This window comes from Mobula birostris, chromosome 9 (assembly GCF_030028105.1).
Source record: "Mobula birostris isolate sMobBir1 chromosome 9, sMobBir1.hap1, whole genome shotgun sequence".
In the NCBI taxonomy this organism is placed as follows: Eukaryota; Metazoa; Chordata; class Chondrichthyes; order Myliobatiformes; family Myliobatidae; genus Mobula; species Mobula birostris.
Genome location: NC_092378.1, coordinates 34,860,531 through 34,885,445, shown reverse-complemented (window position 1 = coordinate 34,885,445; position 24,915 = coordinate 34,860,531). Strand labels below are relative to the sequence as shown.

Genomic DNA, 24,915 nt, shown 5'->3' with positions numbered 1-24,915 from the left:
ACAACAAAATGATTGTTGCAGAGCACTGGGCCAATGTAAAGCGGCTTTCTGCTTCATCGGGGGTGAGGGTAGAGTTTATTTAAATAGAGAACTCCAGTTAATTCAAAGTTTTCGGAAAAACAGAGAAAATGGAATCAGGATTAGTGGACATAAATAGAAGTGTCTCATGATTTGGTGAATTGTGAAGAGAGCAATGACACTATTTCTTGATGAACCCTTCTCCAAGGATCAACTTAGAAAATCACCCCTTACTGATTTACTGCAGAATGAAATATGTAATACACCTGGCTGACTGGGCAATTTTCTACTGTATCATAACTCACAGCAATGTAGAAATAAATAAAAGTGCGGAACTAGACAGCAGATCAGGCCGCAATCAAAAAACGGAAAAACAGAATTAATAGTCCAAGTCAATGGGCCTTAATTAGTACTGATGAAGTGAGAACCGCCATGCAGGATTTCCTGCCATTCCTGTTTCCACTTTCTACTCTTTGAACACCCCGACTCCCCAGTTCCCTCTGGCCATCCTTCTTACTTTCTTACTTTCTGCACTCCACTCACTTCACCTTCACCAAACACCCTCTCCCTTCCCCCCACCTGTTCCATCCATTGCAGAATGCTTCCTTCAGCTAGAGTTTTGTAGTAGAGGCCAAGTTAGCCTGCAGATTCCTTCAAAGCAGCCGTGGAGGCTTCTCTGGGGCAAATTCACGATAAATTTGCTTAAAGTCACAGTATAATCCATTTCAGTAGTGAAAGGAAATTAGCATCAGCAAAATAGATACATTAAAATATTAAAATATGTGTAAATCAAATCAAATATAAAATACAAAAGTTGGATTAACAGTTTATTTTTGTACATAAGCATCAGGATTTTTCTTTCAAAAGAACAGACAAGTCAATCTACACTGTCATTGTTTGACATTTCTAGGCAACCTACAGTATTATAAAACAAGGATTCAGTCACATTAATTGCCACCGTTTCACTGCAAAATTTATACAAAGTCTTGCATTTCCTGTATTACATGGACAATTTTTTTTGCAAATGTGAACATTCATTATCCATTAGGGTTGCATCCATGCCTAAAAATAGTCAAACTTTTTTTTACATAGGAACTTTAGTTGGTCTATAACTGTGTGTTATGTGGAGTAACATCTAAACCTCAGAAACCTTTATTCTTCCAACATAAAATTGAGTTAAAACATATTGCAGTGCTTATAATATAATAATTGAGAAAGTGCATTCTATTGATATATAATACTAGATTAAAAGACTTATGGAGAATTCACACTTAAACTGACTCATCCAACTGACAGGATTGAACAAGCACTGAAAAGATGAATGTTGTGCAACCGTGTTACAATCATATAAAACTAAAAAGCATATCTTTTGCTCCTGTTCAGAATTTGCACAAAATGGCATGCATATTGGTATAAATGCAGATGTAATTTCAGTTTTTAACATCAGTGAAAACAGCATGGAGTTGAAATTAATTTGTACTGGCCCTGGATAAAGTAAAGCAAGAAGTTATCACAAAAGATTAGGAGCGAATGAGTGATGTGTGAAATTATCTGCTTACTTCCATTAATTCTTTCTTGTTACTGCTCATTTTTGCTTTGGTGTTTTCTAACAAGTCTCTACATAATTTGGAGAACTACTTTTTCCACCTGGTTATACCTCTCTGTATTCAGATTTAACCTCATTAAAATGGCTACAACATCAGAGAACAACACCTGAATAAAGAGGCATACATATAAACTCCTTTGAAGTCACAGGAGACTGCATATGTTGTATATGGAGCAACAAACAATCTGCTAGAAGATCACACCAAGTTGAGCAGCATCTGTGGAAGTTATGGACATATAGACAATTCCTTTCTCTCTCACGGATGCTCCTCAACTTGCTGAGTTCCTACAGCAGATTGTTCATTGCACATAAGTTTTTTTTCTCTTTTTTACTTCAAAAGGAGAGTAAGATTAAGCCAGAATTTTAGTAGCAGCAGGATGGAAGTTAATTTTTGTTCTGTTTCATTTGAATTTTAAGCTGTTTTAAACATTTCTTTGTTTACATGCAGATGCCCAACTTATGAACTCCCCTACATATCATGTTTTTTTTACTATGAACAGTAAAACTAGTTCCTCTTTCTCTCCACTTTTAGTAATTGTTCTTTTTTAGCGGTCTTTAGGACTTACATTACAATACTGTGAAGGTATGATTATCAAATCAAGTCATTTTTGTGTATTTCCCAACTTATGGACAAAATTGATTTAAGGATGTCTGTAATGATGGAATCCAATCATTATGTGGAACAACCTGTACGTATTTTTATATTTTTAAATGCATTTTATGGGACTGTAATCAATCAAAGCTAAACAAAGCTGCAAATCTTCCACGATTACATGTTCATACTTCAGAAAGATGATATGTAAGAAACATCATATTTCATACTTGGAAATAAAACTATGTGGTGCAGTTATATTCTGCAAAATCTGTTTGTTTATATAGATTTCTCCTGATTTTGCTAACTTTTTATGGTCTGTTGTATGCTAACAAAACTAGGAAATTTGGGTGTAAAATTGATACATGTCTGTAACTTTATAATGTTCTTACTGTCATTTCCACCCTCATTTGCCTTCAAACTATTATCACATTACAAATACTGCTGTTGTTTTCAAAATAGTCAGAGCGCAAAGGGCAAATGAATATTGCTTACTAGTCTATTTAACCTAAAAATACATTTGTTGAATTTTATTAGAACAACTTAAAACTGTTTTAGTGCAGTGCAAAAAGAACACAGACAAACAAAAATGTTGGTTGCAGACTAACAAATTCATGTTTGGCTATTACCTATTGTTGCTTGGGTGCAGGAAAATAATATACCATTGCTCAGCTGCTCACCTGTTCCAAGTATCAAGGATTTGCATCTTTATTAGTCTCTCCTTGGCTTACTCCATAATGAAACCTAGTTACTCTAAGTTTGTTACTTGAAATATATATAACGCAATAAGTGATTTTTAAAAACTTTTATTCTGAATGTAAGTCTGAGAGGAAATGTGGATCTTTCAATAGCATGCAGCTTTGCTTTAAGCATCTTTCTTACACAGGTGCTAGTATCTGGGGAGCAGAGGTGAAGTATAACATTTTTCCTGTAATATTCAATGGTTAACCAGTGTGGTGGGTGCTGCAGATTATCTTTGTGTGAACAAAGCTTCTAAAACCAATTTTCTGAAATATATATGTAAACATAAACAATGTTGCGGTGAGACAGTTGCCCTGACATATAGTAGTCCATTTCCAGCTTTAAGGTGGTAGTGAAGGGTCCAACAATTGGTTTCACCATTCGAACCACACCTGGAGGAGGAAAGGCAGGACAGATTAACACAGAACAGTAACTCTACAATGTGGCTTGTCATTTCTACTGGCAACAAATCATGAGTTCCCCACATTAACCATATAACCATATAACAATTACAGCACAGAAACAGGCCATCTCAACCCTTCTAGTCCGTGCCGAATTCTTACTCTCACCTAGTCCCACCGACCTGCACTCAGCCCATAACCCTCCATTCCTTTCCTGTCCATATAGCTGTCCAATTTAACTTTAAACAACAACATTGAACCTGCCTCAACCACTTCTGCTGGAAGCTCGTTCCACACAGCTACCACTCTCTGAGTAAAGAAGTTTCCCCTCATGTTACCCCTAAACTTTTGCCTTTTAACTCTCAACTCATGTCCTCTTGTTTGAATCTCCCCCACTCTCAATGGAAAAAGCCTATCCACGTCAATTCTATCTATCTCCCTCATAATTTTAAATACCTCTATCAAGTCCCCCCTCAACCTTCTACGTTCCAAAGAATAAAGACCCAATTTGTTCAACCTTTCTCTGTAACTTAGGTGATGAAACCCAGGTAACATTCTAGTAAATCTTCTCTGTGTTCTCTCTGTTTTGTTGACATCTTTCCTATAATTCAGCGACCACTTATCCACTACATGCAGGACAGATTGTAGTCTTGTTTAATGAACTACTTGTGATTCACCTGAATAACTACAGATGGAACAACGTGTGAGAAGATTACCACTATCCTAGAAACACATTGACAATATATACATCACGCACAAAATACTGGAGGAACACAGTAAGTCAGGCAGCTTCTATGGAGGGAATAAAACAGTCAGTGTTTTGGGCTGAGACCCTTCATCATGACTGGCAAGATGGGGGCAGAAGCTAGAATAGGAAAGTGGGGAAGGCGAAGGAGTACAAGCTGGCAGGTGATAGATGAGACCAGTTCAGGAGGAAGATGGGTGGCTGAAGCACCTTCAATAATTCCAAAAGACTGAAGTAGGGTAAATACTGAAAGGCTTTTATTCGCTGTACAATACAACTTCCATGCTGTGTGTCTGCCCCGGACTGAGGGGGAGGGGCCAGGTGAAATCACCTTTATTCAGGGATCTGTGGGACGGGCCACAGGGGCAGTCAGCAGAGAGGCGTGTCCAGACAGTTAACCCAGTTACAACATATATATGGTTTACCACAGTGGCTAGGGGAGGAGGAGGAAGTAAAAAGCAGGGAGGGAATCTGTGGAAGCCATCAAGGGCTGAAGAAGAAGGAATCTAATAGGAAAGGACTGTGGACCATGGGATAAAGGGAAGGAAGAAGGGCACCACAGGGAGGTGATGGACAGGTAAGGAGGAAAGAACAGATAAAAGCCAGAAAAGGGGATCAGAAAAGAGGGGGCGAGCAGAGTAATTATCGTAAATTAGAGGAATTGATGTTCATGCCATCAGGTTGGAGATTACCCAGAAGGAATATGAGGTGTTGCTCCTCCAACCTGAGCTTGGGCTCATCATGGCAGTACAGTAGGCCATGGACAGACATGTCGGAATGGGAATGGTAAGTTGACGAAATTAGTGGCCAATGGGATATCCTGTCCTTTGTGATGGAAAGAGTGAAGGTGATCGACGAAGTGGTCTCTTGACCTGTGTCGGGTCTCACCAATGTAAAGAAGGCGCACCAGATACAATAGATGACTCCAAAAGATGTGCTGGTGAAGTGTTGCCTCACCTGGAAGAACTGTCTGGGGGCCCTGAATTGTGGTGAGGGGGGAAGTGTAGCGGCAGGTCTTGCATTTGTTCACTTGCAGAGAGAAATGCCTGAAGAGATATCAGTGGGGAGGGATGAGTGGATAAAGGAGTCACATAGAGAGTGATAGCATCATAGAAATCTACAGCACATTACAAGCCTTCGGCCCACAATTTCTGCTGACCTTGTAACCTACTCTAGAAACTGCCTAAAATTACCTTAGGGCATAGCCCTCTATTTTTCTAAGCTCCATGTACCTATCTAAGAGTCTCTTAAAAGACCCTATTGTATCTGCCTCTACCACTGTCGCTGGCAGTGCATTCCATGCACCCACCACTCTCTGTGTAAAAAAACTTACCTCTGACATCCCCCTTGTACCTACTTCCAAGCACCTTAAAACTATGCCTCCTCGTGTTAGCCATTTCAGCCCCGGGAAAAAGCATCTGCCATTCCACACGATCAATACATCTCATCATCTCTATCAGGTCACCTCTTGTCATCGGTTGCTCCAAGGAGAAAAGGCCAAGGTGACCAGATCTGACCACAGTACTCCAAGTGAGGCCTAAGTAAAGTCTTATATAGCTTTAACATTACCTCATAGCTCTTGAACTCAATCCCATGGTTGATGAAGGCCATCACACCATATGCCTTCTTCACAACAATGTCAACTGTGCAGCAGCTTTGAGTGTCTTATGGACACGAACCCAAAACCTCGCTGATCCTCCACACTGCCGAGAGTCTTATACAGAAAATGTGAGGGGTGGGAGAGTGGGAAAGATGTGTTTAGTGGTAGGATCATACTGAAGGTGATGAAAGTTATGGAGAATGATGTGCTGGATACTGAGGCTCATGGGGTACTAGGCAGGAACAAGGGCAAACCCTGTCCATGTTTTGATGGTAGGAGGATGGGGTGAGGCCAGGTGAATGGGAAATGGAGGAGATGCTGATGAGGGCAGCATTGATGGTGGTGGAAGAGGAAGCTCATTCTTTGAAAAAAGAGAATTAACAATATAAATTCAGTTTCATTGATATTTCTCTGCATACTACTGTTGTAATAGACCAACGTATCCACAAAACAGCACAACAAACTATGACAGTTCCCGTGTCACTAAATGGGGATAATATCAACAAGAGTATAACTTTCCTGAAGTTAACAGATTGAGCAATTTTCTCATTGGTAAAGTGTTAACTGGGTTCTTAAGATAATGTACATAAAAGAATCCAATTGAAAGTGGCTTATCAGGAAAAGCTTTCAATAAGAGGAGGATTTTTGATGATGAATGCTAGGTTATATTCATTGCTTATTCTTAGTTACTTTGAGAAAGCAATGGTTCATTTTCAGCATAGACTTGCAGTTGTTGCTTTGTCGTGATGAAGTTGGGTAGAACAAATCCAGGATTGTGATGCACTGGTGACAAAGGAAATGCCTAACCTGTGGCATGTTCCCATTGCACCTCGTTATTATTTTAGATTTCCAGTTGTATTGTTCTGGTTCTCTATTTTATATCATCTATTTAACCTTCTCTTTTTCTTTCCCCTTTGTTTATATTTGTATCCTTTTTTATATCACCTACAGACAGATCAATTGCACTAAGTTATTACTGGCCTCTCTTAGCTGGCATCACTGTTATTTCTGTGATTCTGTTTACTGTTTCCACCTTTTTACAGGCATTTCTTTTGTTTCATCCACGCTTTCCCTTTCTTTGCAATTTAATACTTAGTTGAATTCAAAGTTTTCTCAATTGTTGAAGGCCTCTAATATGAAATGTTAACTGTTTCTCTCTCCACAGCTACTTGCAGGCCTGCATAATCAAACAATTAATTCAATGATAACGACACCAACTATAAAGACCCATAAGACAAGGCCATATGGCAATCAAATCTGCTCTGTCATTCAATCATGGCTGATTTATTTTCCCTTTCAATCTTATTCTCTTGTCTTCTCCCCATAACTTTGATGTCCTTACTAATCAAGAACCTATCAACCACTGCTTTAAATATACCAAATGACTTTGGCCTCCTCAGCCTTCTGTGGCAATGAATTCCACAGATTCATCATCCTTTAACTTAAGAAATTTCTCCTCATCTCTGTTCTAAATGGATTTCCCTCTATCCTGAGGCTGTGCCCTCTAAATGCCTGGCAACGTTCTCATTCTCTATAAAGACTTCCTGAGAATGTAATGTGCTCAGATGGTAAAGTGCAGCTAGAAGTTGTATTATGCAATCAAATAGCACATCAGATTTGTAAGCTAACATTTTACATCACCAAACCACCTTTGTTAAAAAATTTAAATAAAGATTTGAAACAGTTAACAATCCAAAAATACAAAGCAGTTTCCAAAGGTGTTCCTGCTCTCAGAAGCAGTGGCAATCCAGATTGCTTTACAAAAATAAGGATTTTTCAAGCTTTCTGAACTCTGTTGCTTGGATAATGCAGGATCATGGACCCTTTGATCTCCTGTTAGTTACTAGCAATCATATCATAAAACAACCAATACATCTTATTTGTGTTTTTAAATATACCAAATGACTTTGGCCTCCTCAGCCTTCTGTGGCAATGAATTCCACAGATTCATCATCCTTTAACTTAAGAAATTTCTCCTCATCTCTGTTCTAAATGGATTTCCCTCTATCCTGAGGCTGTGCCCTCTAAATCCAATACATCTTATTTGTGTTTTTTTCAATGTGGAGATGACAGGTTTAATTTAACTGCTATTAACTAAGTTTGACTGTTAAATAAATGGTTACAGATGGCATTGCAAAATCCACCCAATGAATTGTTGAGGATTGGCCTCCATATTGCGATAACTCCATGAACATTCCCATCCTTAATGATGGCTGAGACCAGCATATAACTACAAAGTGAATCGTTGAAGTTCATGCAGGCATATTCAGACACACGTATCTCGTGGATTCTTCACTTTGCTTCCTGCTTGGATTCCAATTACGACAGAAATCTCATGTAGCCATCTAGATTCAATTTATGTAATATCAAAAATGCACTAGACACAGAAAAAGCTATCGATCCCAATAACATCTAGGTGTACTGTTGAAGATTTGAACTCCAGAGCAAGGTACATTTCAACTTGGCTGACGGAATCAAGACTGGAAAGCTATGGTTAAGCAGGGTACTACTTATACACTGTTGATACTCAATCCATGTTTAATGATGATATTATCAGGAAAGGTCAACTGACAGCAAAGGATTCCTTAAGGTCGTAAAGAAACTTGGAAGTAAAAACCATTTCAGAACATGTGCTGGAAACATCGGTGCAAATAAGTAGCAGTCCTATTGAAGGGCATCACAGAACATAACGAGTGAGGAGACAAGATATCACCCCGAAGATCACAGAAAGATTATGGAGTTGAAAATGACCAGAAATACAATGAATTGTTGTTCAATTATTCAAAAAGGGAACCAGGGACAACCCTTGAAACTACAGACCAGTAAGTCTCACGTAAGAGAGAATTCTTTGGGATAGGATTTATGGGCATTTGGAAAACCATGACCTAAATAGGGAGAGCCAGCATGGCTCTGTGCAGAGCAAGTCTTGCCTTACTAACTTGATTGAGATTTTTGACAAGATAAAGAGGGTGATTGATGAAAGTGGATCTGTGATGTGGACTGCATGGATGTTATTAAGGCATTTGACAAGGTTCCTCATGGGAGGCTTATCCAGGAGATTAAGATGCACTAGATCAATGGCGAATTGGCTGTTAGGACTCAGAATTGCTTTGCCCATAGAAGACAGGGTAGTGGTTGAAGGGACTTATTCTAGTTGGAGCGCTGTGTTAGTGGTGTTCTGCGGGGATCTGTACTGGGACCACTGTTGTTTGTGATGTATATAAATGAACTGGATGAAAATGTACATAGATTGGTGGGTTAGTAAGTTTGGAGATGATACGTAGAGTATTAGTGGTTAAGGCATTCGTCTAATGATTTGAAGGTCGCTAGTTCAAGCCTTGGCTGAGGCAGCGTGTGTGTTCTTGAGCAAGGCACTTAACCACACATTGCTCTGCGAAGACACCGGTGCCAAGCTGTATGAGTCCTAATGCCCTTCCCTTGGACAACATCGGTAGTGTGGAGAGCGGAGACTTGCAGCATGGGCAACTGCTGGTCTTCCATACAACCTTGCCCAGGCCTGCACCCTGGAAACCTTCCAAGGCGCAAATCCATGGTCTCATGAGACTAACAAATGCCTATATATAAGATACGTAGATTAGTGGTGCTGTGGATAGCATCGATGACTGGCAAAGAATACAGTGCGTTATAGATCAGTTGCAGATATGGGTATGGTGAAATAGCAGATGAAGTTTAACCCAGCCACATGTGAAGTGCTGACCCTTGGTAGGTCAAATGTAAAGAGACAGAACACTGTTAAAGGCAAGACCCTCAATGAGCAGAGAAATCTTGTGGTCAAATATTACAAATAGAATCATCATTATTAAATAGAATCATGTATAATGTGAAGTGCTGGGAATTCTAAATTAAGTAGCAGAACCTCTGTGGAAATTCACCCTCATACAACCTTGACAGAATTCCTAGAGATTGATTGGCCACTGTAGGCAGTTCTGAACAAAAAAAGAGATATTACTACTATAGATAAATTCCATACATTTAACAGAATAGCAACTTGGATAAGGTACTATAAAGTATTATACAAATGCTAAATCTAATTACCAGGGTTATTCAATATTTCTTTATGACAGAGCAGGAGACCATTTGGTCCATCAATTTAATACTGGTTTTTGGAGCAATTCCACTCCCCCATCAATTTTTCTCTAATCTATTATCCCTCACGTACTCATTAACACTTCCTCTGATTCTCCCACTGGCTTTCTACATTAGGAGTAATTTACAGTAGCCAATTAACATAACAACCAGCATGTGCTTGGGATGTAGGAAGAAGCCAGATGGTCATGGCGAGAATGTGCAAACTCCACACAGGGGGCACCTGAGATCAGGATCAAGCAGTGATTGCTGAAGCTGAGAGACAGCTGCACAGCCGCAGAACCAGTGGGAGAAGGGAAATATTACACAAGCTAACAGCCTATATACATGGAAATAAAGTAAGAGGGTAATGTCAAGACAATTAATGACATAAAAGCTGTAAATTACTTTGTGAAGAAACAGAAGCTGACAGAACGAGTAGCTAATACAGGCGTAATTTGTTATGATTATGTGTGAGGTAATGTACTATGCAAGATTTGTGAAATAGGAGCATATATTAATAAAGTGAGGATTAAGTTTTCATATTATAATTCTGTTAATATGTAAACATGTGTTGTAATTAATGTGTTCAGTTATCCTTGCATATTATCAGATGTGCTGCAGGTAAATAATTCCATATTTTATCAGGGCTTCCTGTGATAATTGTCTTTATTTTTTAAATGATAACTTAAGTGAAATTATAAAGAAAACTAAATATTAATTCAGATATGATGATAATGAATTCCTTTTTATCCCTATTTACAGTAACTGCTTTAATTTCAGTTAAAAGGCAGCTCCAACTTTACGTAGCAACTAGAAATGGGGAAATCCATGGGAAAACGTATTGTGGAAATAGCTGCGGTATTCATACATTCCACAGCATGTGATAGGTTGTAGATTAAAGTCAATAACATATACTGAGAGAGTGGGTACTTCAAAGGGTGTACCCTCCAGCCTGAGACAGTATCCACTATTGTCCATTCACCTGCTCTGTAATTCTAAACTATTACAAAATTCAACTTTTTTTTTCAGAAAAGCAACTTAAGTACTTTTCTGCAGTGTTCATTTAGGATGGCTACAAAATGATGATGGCCCCAAGGTAGAGATTACAGATGTTTCATTGTTAACGTCTTTGGGGTTGAATTTTCATGATGCTTCTCCAAGTGTCTCTAACGGATTCAGTACAGTTCTTTGAGAAATGATACTGATAAAGGAAATAACGTGATTTCGTGTACATGAATTTTCTAAGGATACTTGGTGAGATTTAACATGGGTGCTTGTGGTAATTTTGAATATCAGGGGTATTGTAGAGTGCATTATACGGAACTTGCTCTTTGGTCTCATTTTCATTTCCACTGACTATTATAAGCAATTTTACACTTTTGAGCAAAACCCAAACCTATACCCATTGTCAGAATGTCAGCTGGAACTATGAATCAGGAGCTTGCTAAAGGAGGCAATACATTGAATAGCTGTTAATCAATATTGTTGGAGCTGGAGGGATATCAATAACTTGGTTAAAAAGCTTTAATGTGTGCAAGTGGGTATGGTGTATTCTTTCGATCATGGCTTCCACACTGGAAATTTCAGGACTGGTTTAAATCCAAGGCCTAGGGTCCTATTAAAAAGGAACAGATTATGTTTCACATAGGAACAAGGTGAGAGGAGCCTGGTGGGGATTTAGATCAGCAAGGATGTTAAGAGGCCAATGAAAAGGGTTCATCAGAAATCCTGAGGTCCTATAGAAGTGTGTTGGATTCTTCATTGATGATCAGAACCAGGGAGTGAATGGTGGAAGTCTTATCAATGCCTAGAACCAGCAGGAGAGGAGATGTGGTGGGTGATCTTCACCAATAACTTGTATAACACCAAGCTATATAAATCATAAACCAAACATTTACTCAGTAAGCACAGAGAAGTTAATGTTTATTCTTCAGCTTGCAAAGATGGACATCGTGGGCACATCCCTCCCCACCACTGGTAGAGGTCAACGCCTAGCAACAAAAACCCCCACCATCCAGGTCATACCACCTTTATGCAGTAGCTATGAGGCAGGAGGTACAGAAGCCTTAAGTGCCACACTACCAAATTCAAGAACAGCTACTTCTCTTCAACCATTCAGTTCCTTAACCAACCAGCAAAACCTTAATCACTAAACCAGGGTTAATTTGTAAAATACTTAATTTTGTTTTGTTCTAATTGTGTTCTTTCTTATAAAATTGTTTTATTTGGTTATGCTGCTGATATGTGCCTGTGATGCTGCAGCAAGTGGGTTTTTCATTGCATCTGTGCATACATGTACTTTTTCATATGGCAATAAACATGAGTTTGACTTTGATGTCATGACCATAGGATGGATATGGAAAATATTTACCAAGCTGATATCCAAATGAAAGATCATTATTGTTATAAAAGTAGATGAGAAGTAAAGAAAATAAGCAGTTTCAAGTTTCTGGGTGTCAGAATCTCTGAGGACCTAACCTGCTCTCAACATATTGATGCATCTATAAAGAAGGCAAGACTGCGACCATACTTCATTAGGAGTTTGAAGAGATTTAGTATGTCAACAAAAACACTCAAAGACTTCTATAGGTGTACCGTGGAGAGCATTCTGACAGGCTCCATCACTGTCTGGTATGGGGGGCAGGGGTCTACTGCACAGGACCAAAAGAAGTTGTGGAGGGTTGTAAACTTAGTCAGCTCTATCTTGGGTCCTAGCCTACAAGGTACCCAAGACATCTTCAAGGAGTGGTGTCTCAAAAAGGCAGCGTCCATTGTTAAGGACCAACAGCACCCAGGGCATGCCCTTTTCTCACTGTTACCATCAGGTAGGAGGTACAGAAGTTTGAAGACACACACTCAGCGATTCAGGAACAGCTTCTCCCCCTCTGCTATCTGATTCCTAAATGGACATTGAACCCTTGAACACTACCTCACTTTTTTAATATATATTATTTCTGTTTTTGCATGATTTTTAATCTATTCAGTATACACATAATTGGTTTATTTATTTATTTATTTTTACTTCTTTTCTCTGCCAGATTATGTATTGCATTGAACTGCTGCTGCTAAGTCAACAAATTTCACGACATGTGCCAGTGATAATAAACCTGATTCTGATTCTGATAGATGCAATGGGATTCTGTTCATCAATAATAAGGTTTATAATAAAATCTAATAGAAGCATTCAAGATTCTGAGATGCTCTGACAAAGTCACTCAAAAAAAAAGCTACTTCCACTGATCAATCAACTTGTAATCAGAGGATGTAAGTGCAAGATTATCAGCAAAATTATGTAGAAGGAGGAAATTTTATTTGTCCATGAATAAATGTTCGTCTAGACATGAAATCTAGTCAACAAAGAAATATTTTTCAAAGGAAAGGGTAAAAATCTGAAAGAACTTAAAAAAAAATGATTTTATATGGAATTATGTAATGTTTGAACATGACCAGATCAAAAGCATTAGATGACATGGTGTATTAAGGAAGTTGAATTTAGATCACTAATGAAATGGCAGCGCCACCTGCTGTTGTAATGTGATACAAAACCCAGCGCAAGAGCTGGGAACATTTCTCAAAAGGTCCTACTAATAGGTGTGTTGTTAACATCAAAACACATTTACTGATTGCTATTTAAAGTCTCATTAAGTGTGGCTATCTGCAGGATATCCAAATAACAAGTGCCAGTTATGCTGTGCTATTGAATATAAAGTCATATTTTTAGCTTCTTCCCTTAGCTGAGGCATGTGAATACAGAAATAGTCCCATAGTTTTCATTTACAATTCAGACATTATAATCTAATTACAATATACTTGCAAAGTGCATTTTCTTTCCAGTATTCAGTATTGAGCAGTGGAAATTTCAGAGTTCCATCCCGCTGAAACTATGCCCATTTTGTACTCTGTCAAATAACTAAGTGGTAGCTAATTTGAAGAGTACCTAAAATTGAATCTGCAATTCTTCAGCCATTGGTTCACTAGAGTCACAAGACATATAGTACAGAAACAGGCCTACCAAGTCCATACCAACCTTTTCACCCATCTATATCAACCTCTTTTGCATACATTGGATCCACATTGCTCCATGCTTTGCCTACTCATGCTTGGCTAAATGTCTTAAATGTCTCTTAAAATCCACCACCTCTTTCGGCAGTACATTATAGATATCAACCACACTGTAAAAATGTAACTTCCCCCTCACATTCTCTTTTAAACTCTTTGGCACCTCAAATGTCCTCTTAGTTTTTAGTACCCTTACCTTGTGAAAAAGATTCTGATTACCCTCTCTATGCCTGCTATAACTGAATATTATCTGTCAGGTCACCACTCAGCCTCCTTTGCTCCCAGGAAAAAACAAGCCCAGCCTATCCAATCTCTCCCTATAACTAAGACCTCCAATCAGGCAACATCTGGTAAATCTCCACTGCACTCTCTCCATGGTGCAGAATTGCTACTAAATACGCACATGAATGTTTTATGCCTATTTTAAGAAAGACTAAAAAATAAGAAGATTACTTACTAAGAAGCAGAAAATTTCCAGCATGATCAAAGGCAGAATGTATAATTGGTCTTTGCTCATTGCCAGGTTGTTTCGACAGAGAATAGGTATCCAGTAGTCAGACTGAATGGAACCTTGGTAAGTAGCAAAGCTAGGACTTGCAAACAAGCCCTGAGGAACTAGTAACAAGGCTGACTGTTGCAGTGATAAGAAACAAAGCCTGAGGGGCTGATAAGATTTTGTCTATGTTAGAACCAAAAAACATCCAAATATGGTATTATGTCACTGCAGACAAGCATCAGCTTATTCTGCAAGAATTTTAGGAGAACCACTTAAGGCATTAGAATAACTCTTGTATGTGAGAAAAACTATTCTCTCAAAAAAAAATCAATCCCACCATATTCAGCTGAGCTCATTAGAAGGATTATACAAGAAATCCCACTTCACCTTTGTAAAACTATTGCCTTTGTTTCTCAAGTAAAATTCTCAAGTATAGTTATAATGAAAGCTACATTATCTAACTTGATTTTTTATATAATATGTAATATCCATCACAGTCTCATATTATAATCCCTCATTTGCAGGGTGCACAGAACTGTAAATGTCTTTGCAGCAACAGAATGGGGTTTTAAAAAATATTTAATAACCTGGATTCTTCTGGTATATGCCAGAATTTCAGACTGAACCTCTGGCATTTACTGGTCTTAGTGTTGTTAAGTTTTGATTCCTTTACAAATGCACAAATCCTGATCTTGTTGGCTGGGCTCTGCTGATGAGTTCCTAGCTGTGTGCTGTTACTATGCTCTCCATGAACACTGCCAGTGAAGCAAGAGCTTTCTGGTATTCCCAAACTTGAAGGCATGGTAATCTGCTCCCAGAATCTCCACCAGGTCAGACCATGACCAGAATGATTACCTTATGGTTAGTAGAAAAGAGGTGAGAGGATTTTTTAGACTGTTTTTTAATGTTTTTCTTTAATTGTTCAAAGCGTTTTGAAGTATTTTTGGCTAATTTGTTATTTGAAAAAAATCTTTAATAATATAAAATCCTTTACTGGATTATTTCATTTTCAGTCACTTGATTTACAATGTCCACCACAGATTTACCATGAAAAATCATGAATCTCTATGGAAACTCCAGACAATAATGTCCTATTTGCAGCTCTAACAGCCTTTGACTTAGAAAACATTCAAAAACATCCTATCAGCATACAATGCACCAATATACTCAGAGTTTTGAAATTTGAATAAATAATTATTTCTGGCATAACTAATCTCTGATGTGCAATCAAAATGTGGAGTTTCCATAATTTAATATTTGATAAAAATGTTGAGTAAAATAATAAATGTTTCAGCTCTTAGCCTTAAACCACAACTTCTAAACATCCCACCATGAATCAGAATGAAGTTACCACATGTCTGTCTGGCACTTTAATGCTGCACAACGTACTTCACTCTCTTTCAACTCTCATTCTACATCCAGACCCCTACACCCTATTTATCTCTAACTTCTGTTATTAGAAGGGTTCTTGTCTGAGTCTCAAGCTCCACAGACACTTATAGAAGAAGGCCGATTAAGAAGGCAGTGAACAAGATTAGAGAAGAAATAAGGAATCTCACTGACCAGGACGGATTAAAATTCTCTCTGTTTGTGTAATGTATTTGACATTGGCTGTTTAATGATGACTGTGACTTTACGGCTGTTACCCTCAATAACCATAAACGCTGGGTGATTGACAGATTTCTGAATTACAGAAATTATCTGTGGAGGTTTGCAGAATGAATCTGGAGAAACCCTTGGAATAAAAAAAGAATGCTGTGATGAATCCTTGCTTTCTTAGTCTGTTCTGTTCCTCCGAGTCATACTGAGAATCCAGACACTATAATGTGTGACAGTGCACAGGTTGCTGACAACACAAACATAAAACTTAAACAAAAAAACATAAGAACTCAACTTACCAATAGTAATATCAGTTTCATATCGTTTGATAATGTCAAAGGAGTTACGTATGTTTCCTTCAGTGATGCGGAACATAATCTCTAATTGGATGCTGGAGTAAACTGGAGCTGATGCTCGGAGAAATATGATCTCTGTGAAGAGGAAGCACCAATGTCAATAATCCTGCAAATATTAGCACTAATTAGACATAGTCACACCTTCTCTGCTTGTATGACTATTAAAATAAAAATGCACAAAGCCTGTGGGAATAATAAATACCCCTAATGGCAGTATTTGGGGTATTTGCATTGCATCATCAACCCACTGGGAGAAAACTCAACCAAAAATTATTGTGATCTGAATTTATGGGTCTGAAAACTCAAGTAATGCCCAATGCTTTGATAAACCAAGTTTTAACACATTTTTATATATTGACATTTCCTTTGTTATCTGCTCTTACGTATCAGCAGGAAATGTTGGGGTCAATGTTGGGACTGCTTCTTTTTATTCTGTATATCAATGATTTAGATGATGGAATAGATGGCTTTGTTGCCAAGTTTGTAGATAATACAAAGATTGGTGGAGGGACAGGTGGTGTTGAGGAAACGAGTAGGCTGCAGAAGAACTTGGACAGATTAGGAGAATGGGCAAGAAAGTGGCAAATGAAATACAATGTTGGAAAATACATGGTCATGCACTTTGGTAGAAGAAATAAATGTACAGACTATTTTCTAAACGGGGAGAAAATCCAAAAATCTGAGATGCAAAGGAACTTGGGAGTCCTTGTGCAGAACACCTAAAGGTTAACTTGAGGGTTGAGTCGGTGGTGAGGAAGGCAAATGCAATGTTAAAGTTCATTTCAAGAGGTCGAGGGTATCAGAGCAGGGATGCTGAGGCTTTATAAGGCACTGGTAAGGCATTACCTTGAGTATTGTGAACAGTTTTGGGCTCTTTATTTAAGAAAAATGTGCTGGTAATGGAAACGGTTCAGAGGAGGTTCACAAGGATGATTTTGGGAATGAGAGGATTATCACATGAGGAGCTTATGATGGACCTGTACTCAGTGGGGAATCTCTTTGACACCTTTCAAATGTTGAAAGGCCTAGACAGAGTAGATGTGGAAAGGATGTTTCCCATGCAGGGGAGTCTGGGACAAGAGGGCACGGCCTCAGGATACAGGGGCATCCATTTAAAACACAAATGTGGAGAAATATGGTAAATTTGTGAAATTTATTATGACAGGCAGCTATGGAGACCAGGTCGTTGGGTGTATTTAAGGTGGAGATTGATAGGTTCTTGATTAGCCATGGTATCAAAGGTTTCAGGGAGAAGGCCGGGTGGTGGGGCTGAGGATCAGCCGATAGAATGGCGGAGCTGACTCGATGGGCCAAGTGGCTAATTCTGCTCCTATGTCTTATGGTCTTATAGAAATTTTATTGCTCTATTCTAGATAAATGCTTTCTAAGACTTACACTATGTAATGGAGTACAGTTTAGAGTGGCATGTCTGCAAGAAGGTTTTGTCAAGCTTAAGGTTACAGCCACTGTAAATACATAAGCCCTTTGCTACACTGTAGTTGGTTGTGTCCTTGCAGCAGATGGCAGAAGCTGGTAACTTTTCCTGCCCTGATCCAGACCCAAAAATGTTGGGAAACCACAGTCAAAAATGGATTTACCAAGTTACACAGGATTAGTTAGTCAGATCAGGTGGGGCTTGCCTGTGAAATATCATCACTCTTGAAGTTCTCCTTCCATGCAGGACTGTTAGAAGCATAACCTTACGTAATTGGTAGATTTCTGGACAAATTAATGATTGAATTAATGTGCACATGTCATTGTATGATTCAGCCACCATTGTGAGCCATGCTTCCACCAATTCTGTGAGGTTTGTTAATTCATTCTGCAGATGCCAGAATATGAGTGAAATTAGGAGTGCTCTGAGCTGCTCTTGGACACCTCAGTCTGTCTGGCATTCTTCCATGCCTCCACATTCTTTTCCCAAAAACATAATTTTGAAAGAATCCTGGTGGCATGAAAGGCAGGTGGGAGTTTAACACCATAAGACGTAAGACATAGGAGCAGAATTAGGCCATTTGGCCTGTCGTTTCTACTCTGCCATTCCATCATGGCTGATTTATTATCCTTCTCAGCCCCATTCTTCTGCCTTTTCTCTATAACCTTTGATGCCTTGACTGATCAAAAACCTATCAAACCCCACTTCAAATATACCAAATGACTTGACCTCCACAGCTGTCTGTGGCAACGAGTTCCACAGATTCACTATCCTCTGGCTAAAGATACTCCCCCTCATCTCTGTTCTAAACGGACAATCCTCTATTCTAAAGCTGTGCCCTCTGGTTCTGGACTCCACCATTGTAGAAAAAATCCTCTCCACATCCACTTTATCTAGGCTAGCCTTTCTCAACTTTTTTGCCCTGGAGGAACCCTTGAAATAATTTTCAGGTCTCAAGGAACCCCTGTGTACAAATTATTTTATCTATAGCTCATGTCACATTAGTGTGATCAGTAAGTTGTAGATATAATAATCTAAAAATAATTGTCAATACTCGAGAATGAATTTTTAGCCAACCTTTCCTGAAAAAAAAACAGGTAGTTAAGCTTCACTTACCTTTCTTGAAATTAATAACTTTCTTTCCCTTTCATAAATTTTAAAAACTCATAAGGCAAATATAACAAATTTCTGTTAAATAACTGGCTTAACCCAAAATGGATTTAATTTTTCTAAAGGTAGGCTTGGTAGATTTACTTTAAATAAAGGTTGTAAATTGATTTTACAAGGTTGGAAAAAGATTGTAAATTAATTAATGCTATTTACAACATGAAAATTTATTTGCAATGTTGAAGTAGTGTGTTGTGACGTCAGGATTTTCTTTTTTACAAGAGAAACGAAACCTCTCATGGAGCCCGTCATTGATGGTGCATCATCAGTACAGATCCCAACACAGTTCCTCAAAGGTAGACCTTTAGTTTCCAAATATGAAGACTAAATATTAAGTATATCTTGGTCTTTGCTAGTTTCGGGCAGCTCTTTGCAACAGAAAAAGTTTTCTTGAATTTCACCATCATTTACAAATCTAACAAATGCTGCAACATGACATTAATTGCTGAAATCTGTTGACTCATTAACCTGGATAGAAATGCTGTTGTTTTTCAGTTTATCACACAAGACCTCTTCAGCATCATGTGAAGTGTGATCAATATGTCGACTATTATACTGTTTGAGAGTGAAACCTTTTCAATTTCTCGTAGTGAATCTTATCCTAGCATTTTACCCACTATAATTTTACATGCTGGCATAGTTAGGTTCTCACCAACTGTGTGATTTTATGGGTAATAAGTTCTGCTACTAAATAACTTGCTTCCTGATACCCTTTTACTGATTGTGACTTTATTAACAAAGTTTTATTCTGTTTGTTTTGAGATTTCAATAGCTGTTTAAAATAATCAGCACCATTACGTTTTATATGACTTTGATTTGTAGTTAAGTGTCTTTTCAGCCAGCAGTTGAATCGCAGTACATAAAAATTCCTTCCTTAGAATGAAAATTTCCCTCCAATTTTCTACTACATTGGTAGAGTTACCTCTTTCAGAATCCTGGGGTGTAGTCTATCTCGTCCAGGGGACTTATATACCTTCAGATCTTTCAGCTTCCATGGATCTTCACCCTTGGTAATAGCAACTATACTCTCTTCTACCCCTGACACTCTTGAATTTCTGGCATATTGCTAATGTCTTCCACAGTGAAGACTAATGCAAAATACTTATTAAATTCATCCACCATTTCTTTGTCCCCCGTTACTATCTCTCCAATGTCACTTTCCAGTGATCCAACATCCACTCTTGCCTCTCTTCTATTCTTTCTCTATCCGAAAAAAACTTTTTATCTTCCCTTTTATATTATTGGCTAGCTTAACTTCATATTCCATCTTTTTTCTCCATATGGCGTTTTTAGTTGCCTTTTGTTGGTTTTTAAAACCTTCCTATTCTGCTAACTTCCCACTAATTTTTGCTATGTTATATGTGCTTTCTTTGGATTTTATGCTGTCTTTGACTTCCCTTGTCAGCCACAGTTGCCTCATCCTCCCTTTAGAAATCTTCTTCATCTTTGGGATTGTCTATCCAACGCTTTTTGAATTGATCCCAGAAACACCAGCCATTGCTGTCCTGCCAACATCCCTGCTGGTGTCCTCTTTTAATCAGCTTTGGCTAGCTCTTCTCTGAACACTCTGTAATTCCCTTTACTTCACTATAGTACTTATACATCTGGCATTAGCCTCTCCCTCTCAAACTGCCGGGTGAATTCTATAATATTACGGTCACTGCCTCCTCAGGGTTCCTTAATATTAAACTCCCTGTTTGGGGGAGGGCCAAAGAGCAAGAGGAGAAGAGAGATAAACTATGAAATAAAGACATTGCAAACTTCAGTTTTAGCTGAAAACAAGTGAATAAGAAATTTACAAGTTCTCTGGCAGTTATCTGAAACTGTTTAAGACTCTTAAAGTTCCCAGCTGCCCATTATCCAGTGGATATTTATGTCTCTTCTGTCTACTGCTGAGGGTCAGCAGAGAGGTGTGATGAAAATTGGTACAGGTGAGACCTAAGGTGAGCAATAAGACATAAAAATAGAGTATTGAAGCAGTAATGCAAGATCCTGAATTTCCTTTTTACATTCCACTATATTTCACTAATTTGTTGTGTTTTATCCTAACAGGTACACTAGAGAAAATGCTCAGGAAAACTTACCATTTTATTTTCTTCCTGTTCAGTATAACAACTCCTTTGTAGAGAGCAAAGAATTAAACTTCCTGTGCAGCGGTAAAAATCTGTGCAACAATACTGCCAGACTGGAAATTTTCCTCCAATGTTCTATCTGTGTTTCATGATATATTTGTCACAGTTTATAGGTGCAAGGAGAAATTCAAGAATAATTTCCCCATGAGATTTTTCATTCCATTTGAGAAATATCTGTCTATTTCTTGAATTAATTTGGAGACACGAGAGACTGTAGATGCTGGAATCTGGAACTCAACAAGTTGAGCAGCATCAGGTATGATGCAGGGTCTCTCCACAGACCTGCTTGACCTGCTGAATTTCTTTAGCAGATTCTTTATGGCTTGAATTATTGTTATATTCTTGAGGTTTTTCTCCCCCGCCACTTATACAATGAAGAAACATTCTCTAGTTTATTTCTAGTAAACAGGTTAATTAAGTCTTTATGCATTAGCTGCCTCATTGGCAGAGTTTAACCTAGCCAAAAGTAACTTAATTAAAATTCTCACCTACTGGTCCAGTGAACTCCCTGTAGGTTGGCAGAGAAACGACAGTATAGGAGACTGTGTTAACTGGGTCTAGTATGCAGGATGTATCACTTTGGCGGCAAGACTTTATACATCGAACTGTCTCTGTCCTATCCGGCCTTAACCTGTAAAATAAAAAAGAAATTAGTGGTGAAATAAACTTAACCATAACTCACACTAAATGGTTTTTGTAAAATTATTTTTATAGAACATATTTTATTGTAACTAATGCTATATAGGCCACAGCAACATATACCTGTTAATGATTAAAATTAATTATGTACACAGAAATATCAGAAAACAAGTTCTGATAGAAAATCATGAAAAAAAATCATACATAGTATATTTGGGGTTAAAAGAATTGGAGAATGACTAAGGTACTTTTAAATTTGAACTGGTCCAGTTATGTCTCACTGGGAAAACTTAACCTGGTCCTGCATTCCCAAACATGATAAAGTATTCCATTCCTAGAATGTCCCCCACCCCCTACCAAAAGAAAGTGCTTAAATTCAACTATGTTGATTGGGTAGAGATTGAATACCCTCAGCACGAACACTAAAATTTTGATTACCTTGATAGAGACAGAGTGTGGGGTTATAAACAGAAAACTCATTGGTGCAACCCATTATTTCTGGTCAAAATTCTGGATTATGAAAAATATTCTTAGACTGAATTGCACTTCACCTATCCTGATCAGATTCACTATCAGAACCAAATGTGCTCTGTTCCATACAAAACAGAAAGGAAATAAATTTGGGTGGAAGGTATGGGCAGAGACAGTCAAAACAAATTATATGTCCTATTAACTTGCACAAACTACGGGAGGAGTTTCAATAATCATAAACAGTTGGCTAAGAGAAAGTTCTATTTCCAATGTAGATTCTGTAGGAAGGGTAGAGAAATAAAGCTTTCCTGTTACCTAAAATGCCCAATCTATCTTATTAGCAGGATAAAAAATTACTTGTGCTATTCACAAAAATCTCTGAAATCAATAATGCATTTTGTTCAGCAGCAAACAATCTGCTGGAGGAAATCTACTGGTTAAGCATCATCTAGAGAGGGAACTGTCAATGCTTTGGTTCAAAACCCTGCATCCAATGGTCCTCCTGGTGCCCCACCCCCACCCTTCAGATGTTGCTCAACCCACTGATATCCTTCTGCAGATTGCTTGTTTCTCCAGATTCCAGCATCTGCAGTCTCTTGTGACTCCTTGCACTGTGATAATTTCATATTTTCCTCTAAACTCATTTTTGTTGTCCAAGGGGCTGTGCTGCCATTGAAGGAAAAGTGTTTAAAAGGAAACAAAATAAGGCGGTAAAGTTAGATAACTAGATGAAGAGAAATGTAATTGGGATTGAGATTTCTCTCCAATATTTCCTTCACCATTCAAAGAAAAAGGCTACATATGACTGATAACAATAAACACAAATGGAGGATGGGTTACAGTTCAATAAAGGCCGTGGAAAATGGGAGAGGAGGAGACAAAATTGATAAAAGCAGACCATTGGAAATCAGGGACGGCTTTACTTTCTCATGTGGAACATAAAGGTAGCTATATCATGAAATATTAATCTGTCTTGAATGATATTTCAAAATAGACAAGAACTGGCTGTTACTTTTTCCAATACAGAAAATTTTTTCTTCCATTAGAATCTAGCAAAATAACAGCATGTAAAGAGGATTCAGTATTTATCGTTTTGTAGGACTGGACGAGAGAAAATTAATCCTTACTGAGCAAGTTACAAACTCATTCAGAGGCTCCTTATAAAATCTTCAGTACAGCAGTCATACTGTAATCCAGTCTCCACTTATCCAGAAACATTCATACAGATGGAAGCAGTTCACCCGAATTACTTCTGCAGACTTGAAGCCTGTACTAGATCTAACAGGCACATCTTCATGAATAAGTAGTTCAACATCCAGATTTGGTACATTTCTAGCAGTGGCCACTTGATTTGCATAAATGCTTTTAGATCAATAGATTTTGTCCCAAATTTCAAACCCTTCTTGGTTTCACAAACCCATGTGTGGTCCCAGTTGTGTGAGCTTGATTGACTCATTTTGCTTGAAGTTGTGTTCTTTCTGTTTAGTTTGTGGTGATGTTATTGATTCAAGATACCAAACCACATTAATGTCCTTAATGTCAAACTTGCAGAGAGAATATAAACATATGTAAAATAAATGTAAACCAATGGATTTTGTTTTCATTTTTGGAATTGCTGGGCGAATACTCGATGGTAATTTTGACAATGCATTTCACATAATTTATTGCAGACATTCACAGAAAACTAGACAGAGTGAGAATTTTGTTTAAAAAAGCAAGAGAGCAGATTAACAAGAGTATTCAAAAGTATACAGTATCACCAAAATTCAAGTACTGGAAAATCAGATTTATTATTTATTATTTGTCAACAAAGGATTTCAAATCAATTATAGATTGCCAAGAGAGCATCCAGTATAGATTGCCTATTTACTCCATTGTGATGTGTTCAGATGTAGGAGCCAGTTCTTCTAAAGGAATATACATCCATCAATAGTGTAATTTATAAACTATGTGCTTCCAAGACTGAGGGTCAGATTGTGCTAGGCCAGAAAATCTGAACCAGGTATGCTACCCAAAATCAGATGGTAATCCCCTGCACCCTACTGTCAAAACTGTCAGTGATATCACCTGCTTCTAAAGGTCCAATATTCACCATAATTCACAATTAAAAGTGAAATATTTAAAAACTAAGAATTAATATTTCCAATGAAATAGACTAAAAATATTAAAATGACTTGAAATGTTAAAAGAAAAATAAAATCAGCCTTCTCTCTTAATCTGCAATACAAGCAGCCAGTCTGAAATCAATGGGTTCTCCAATGTACATGCAAGATTTGACTTGGCACAGGATCTGAGTGGTGATACCCAGGACTGTGGGCTCAAGTAGGACTTGTGGAGCCTGTGTGCAAATCTGGGATTTACTCCCTTTCGAATGGCCTGCTCCAGCAGTTCCTTTTGGAATTAGCCACCATATCCAGCAATATTTGGCCTAATAACTTCATAAGTATTTAGCTGGTTCCAAACTTTTCCAGATTGGAACTACCTCTCCATATGAAATCCAGAATAATTCAGCATGACTTTGGTATAGGGAAACTCTTGCACTTTATGGAAAATTCACAAACAACATAAAGGTGACCCACATTGTTCTTTCAATGCCAGAATTAGCCTGGAGTAACTTCTAGCCCAACTCCTGATTTCCTACTTTACAAACACAGAAAAAAAAGATGACTCAAAACCTTGATTTTGGCATCAATGCATTGTTTCTTCCACGCAATGTATACCATTCTTGAAGGTTTTCTTTATCTCTTAGTAACTGAAACCAAATGTCAT

At 38.0% G+C, this 24,915-nt stretch overlaps 1 protein-coding gene across 3 annotated transcripts in view; it reads right to left on the bottom strand.

Annotated features, from left to right (window-relative positions):
- Positions 1-832: 832 nt before the first annotated feature.
- fbln1 (fibulin 1) overlaps positions 833-24,915 on the bottom strand; it is a 99,959-nt gene continuing 75,876 nt past the window's right edge. For all 3 annotated transcript variants that reach the window (XM_072267793.1, XM_072267790.1, XM_072267792.1), the window contains 3 exons: positions 21,525-21,667; positions 16,246-16,377; positions 833-3,349 (listed from right to left, as the gene is read on the bottom strand). In XM_072267793.1, the coding sequence (XP_072123894.1) occupies positions 3,210-3,349; positions 16,246-16,377; positions 21,525-21,667 (415 nt within the window). In that variant the 3' untranslated portion in view covers positions 833-3,209. The remainder of the gene's footprint in view (positions 3,350-16,245; positions 16,378-21,524; positions 21,668-24,915) is intronic.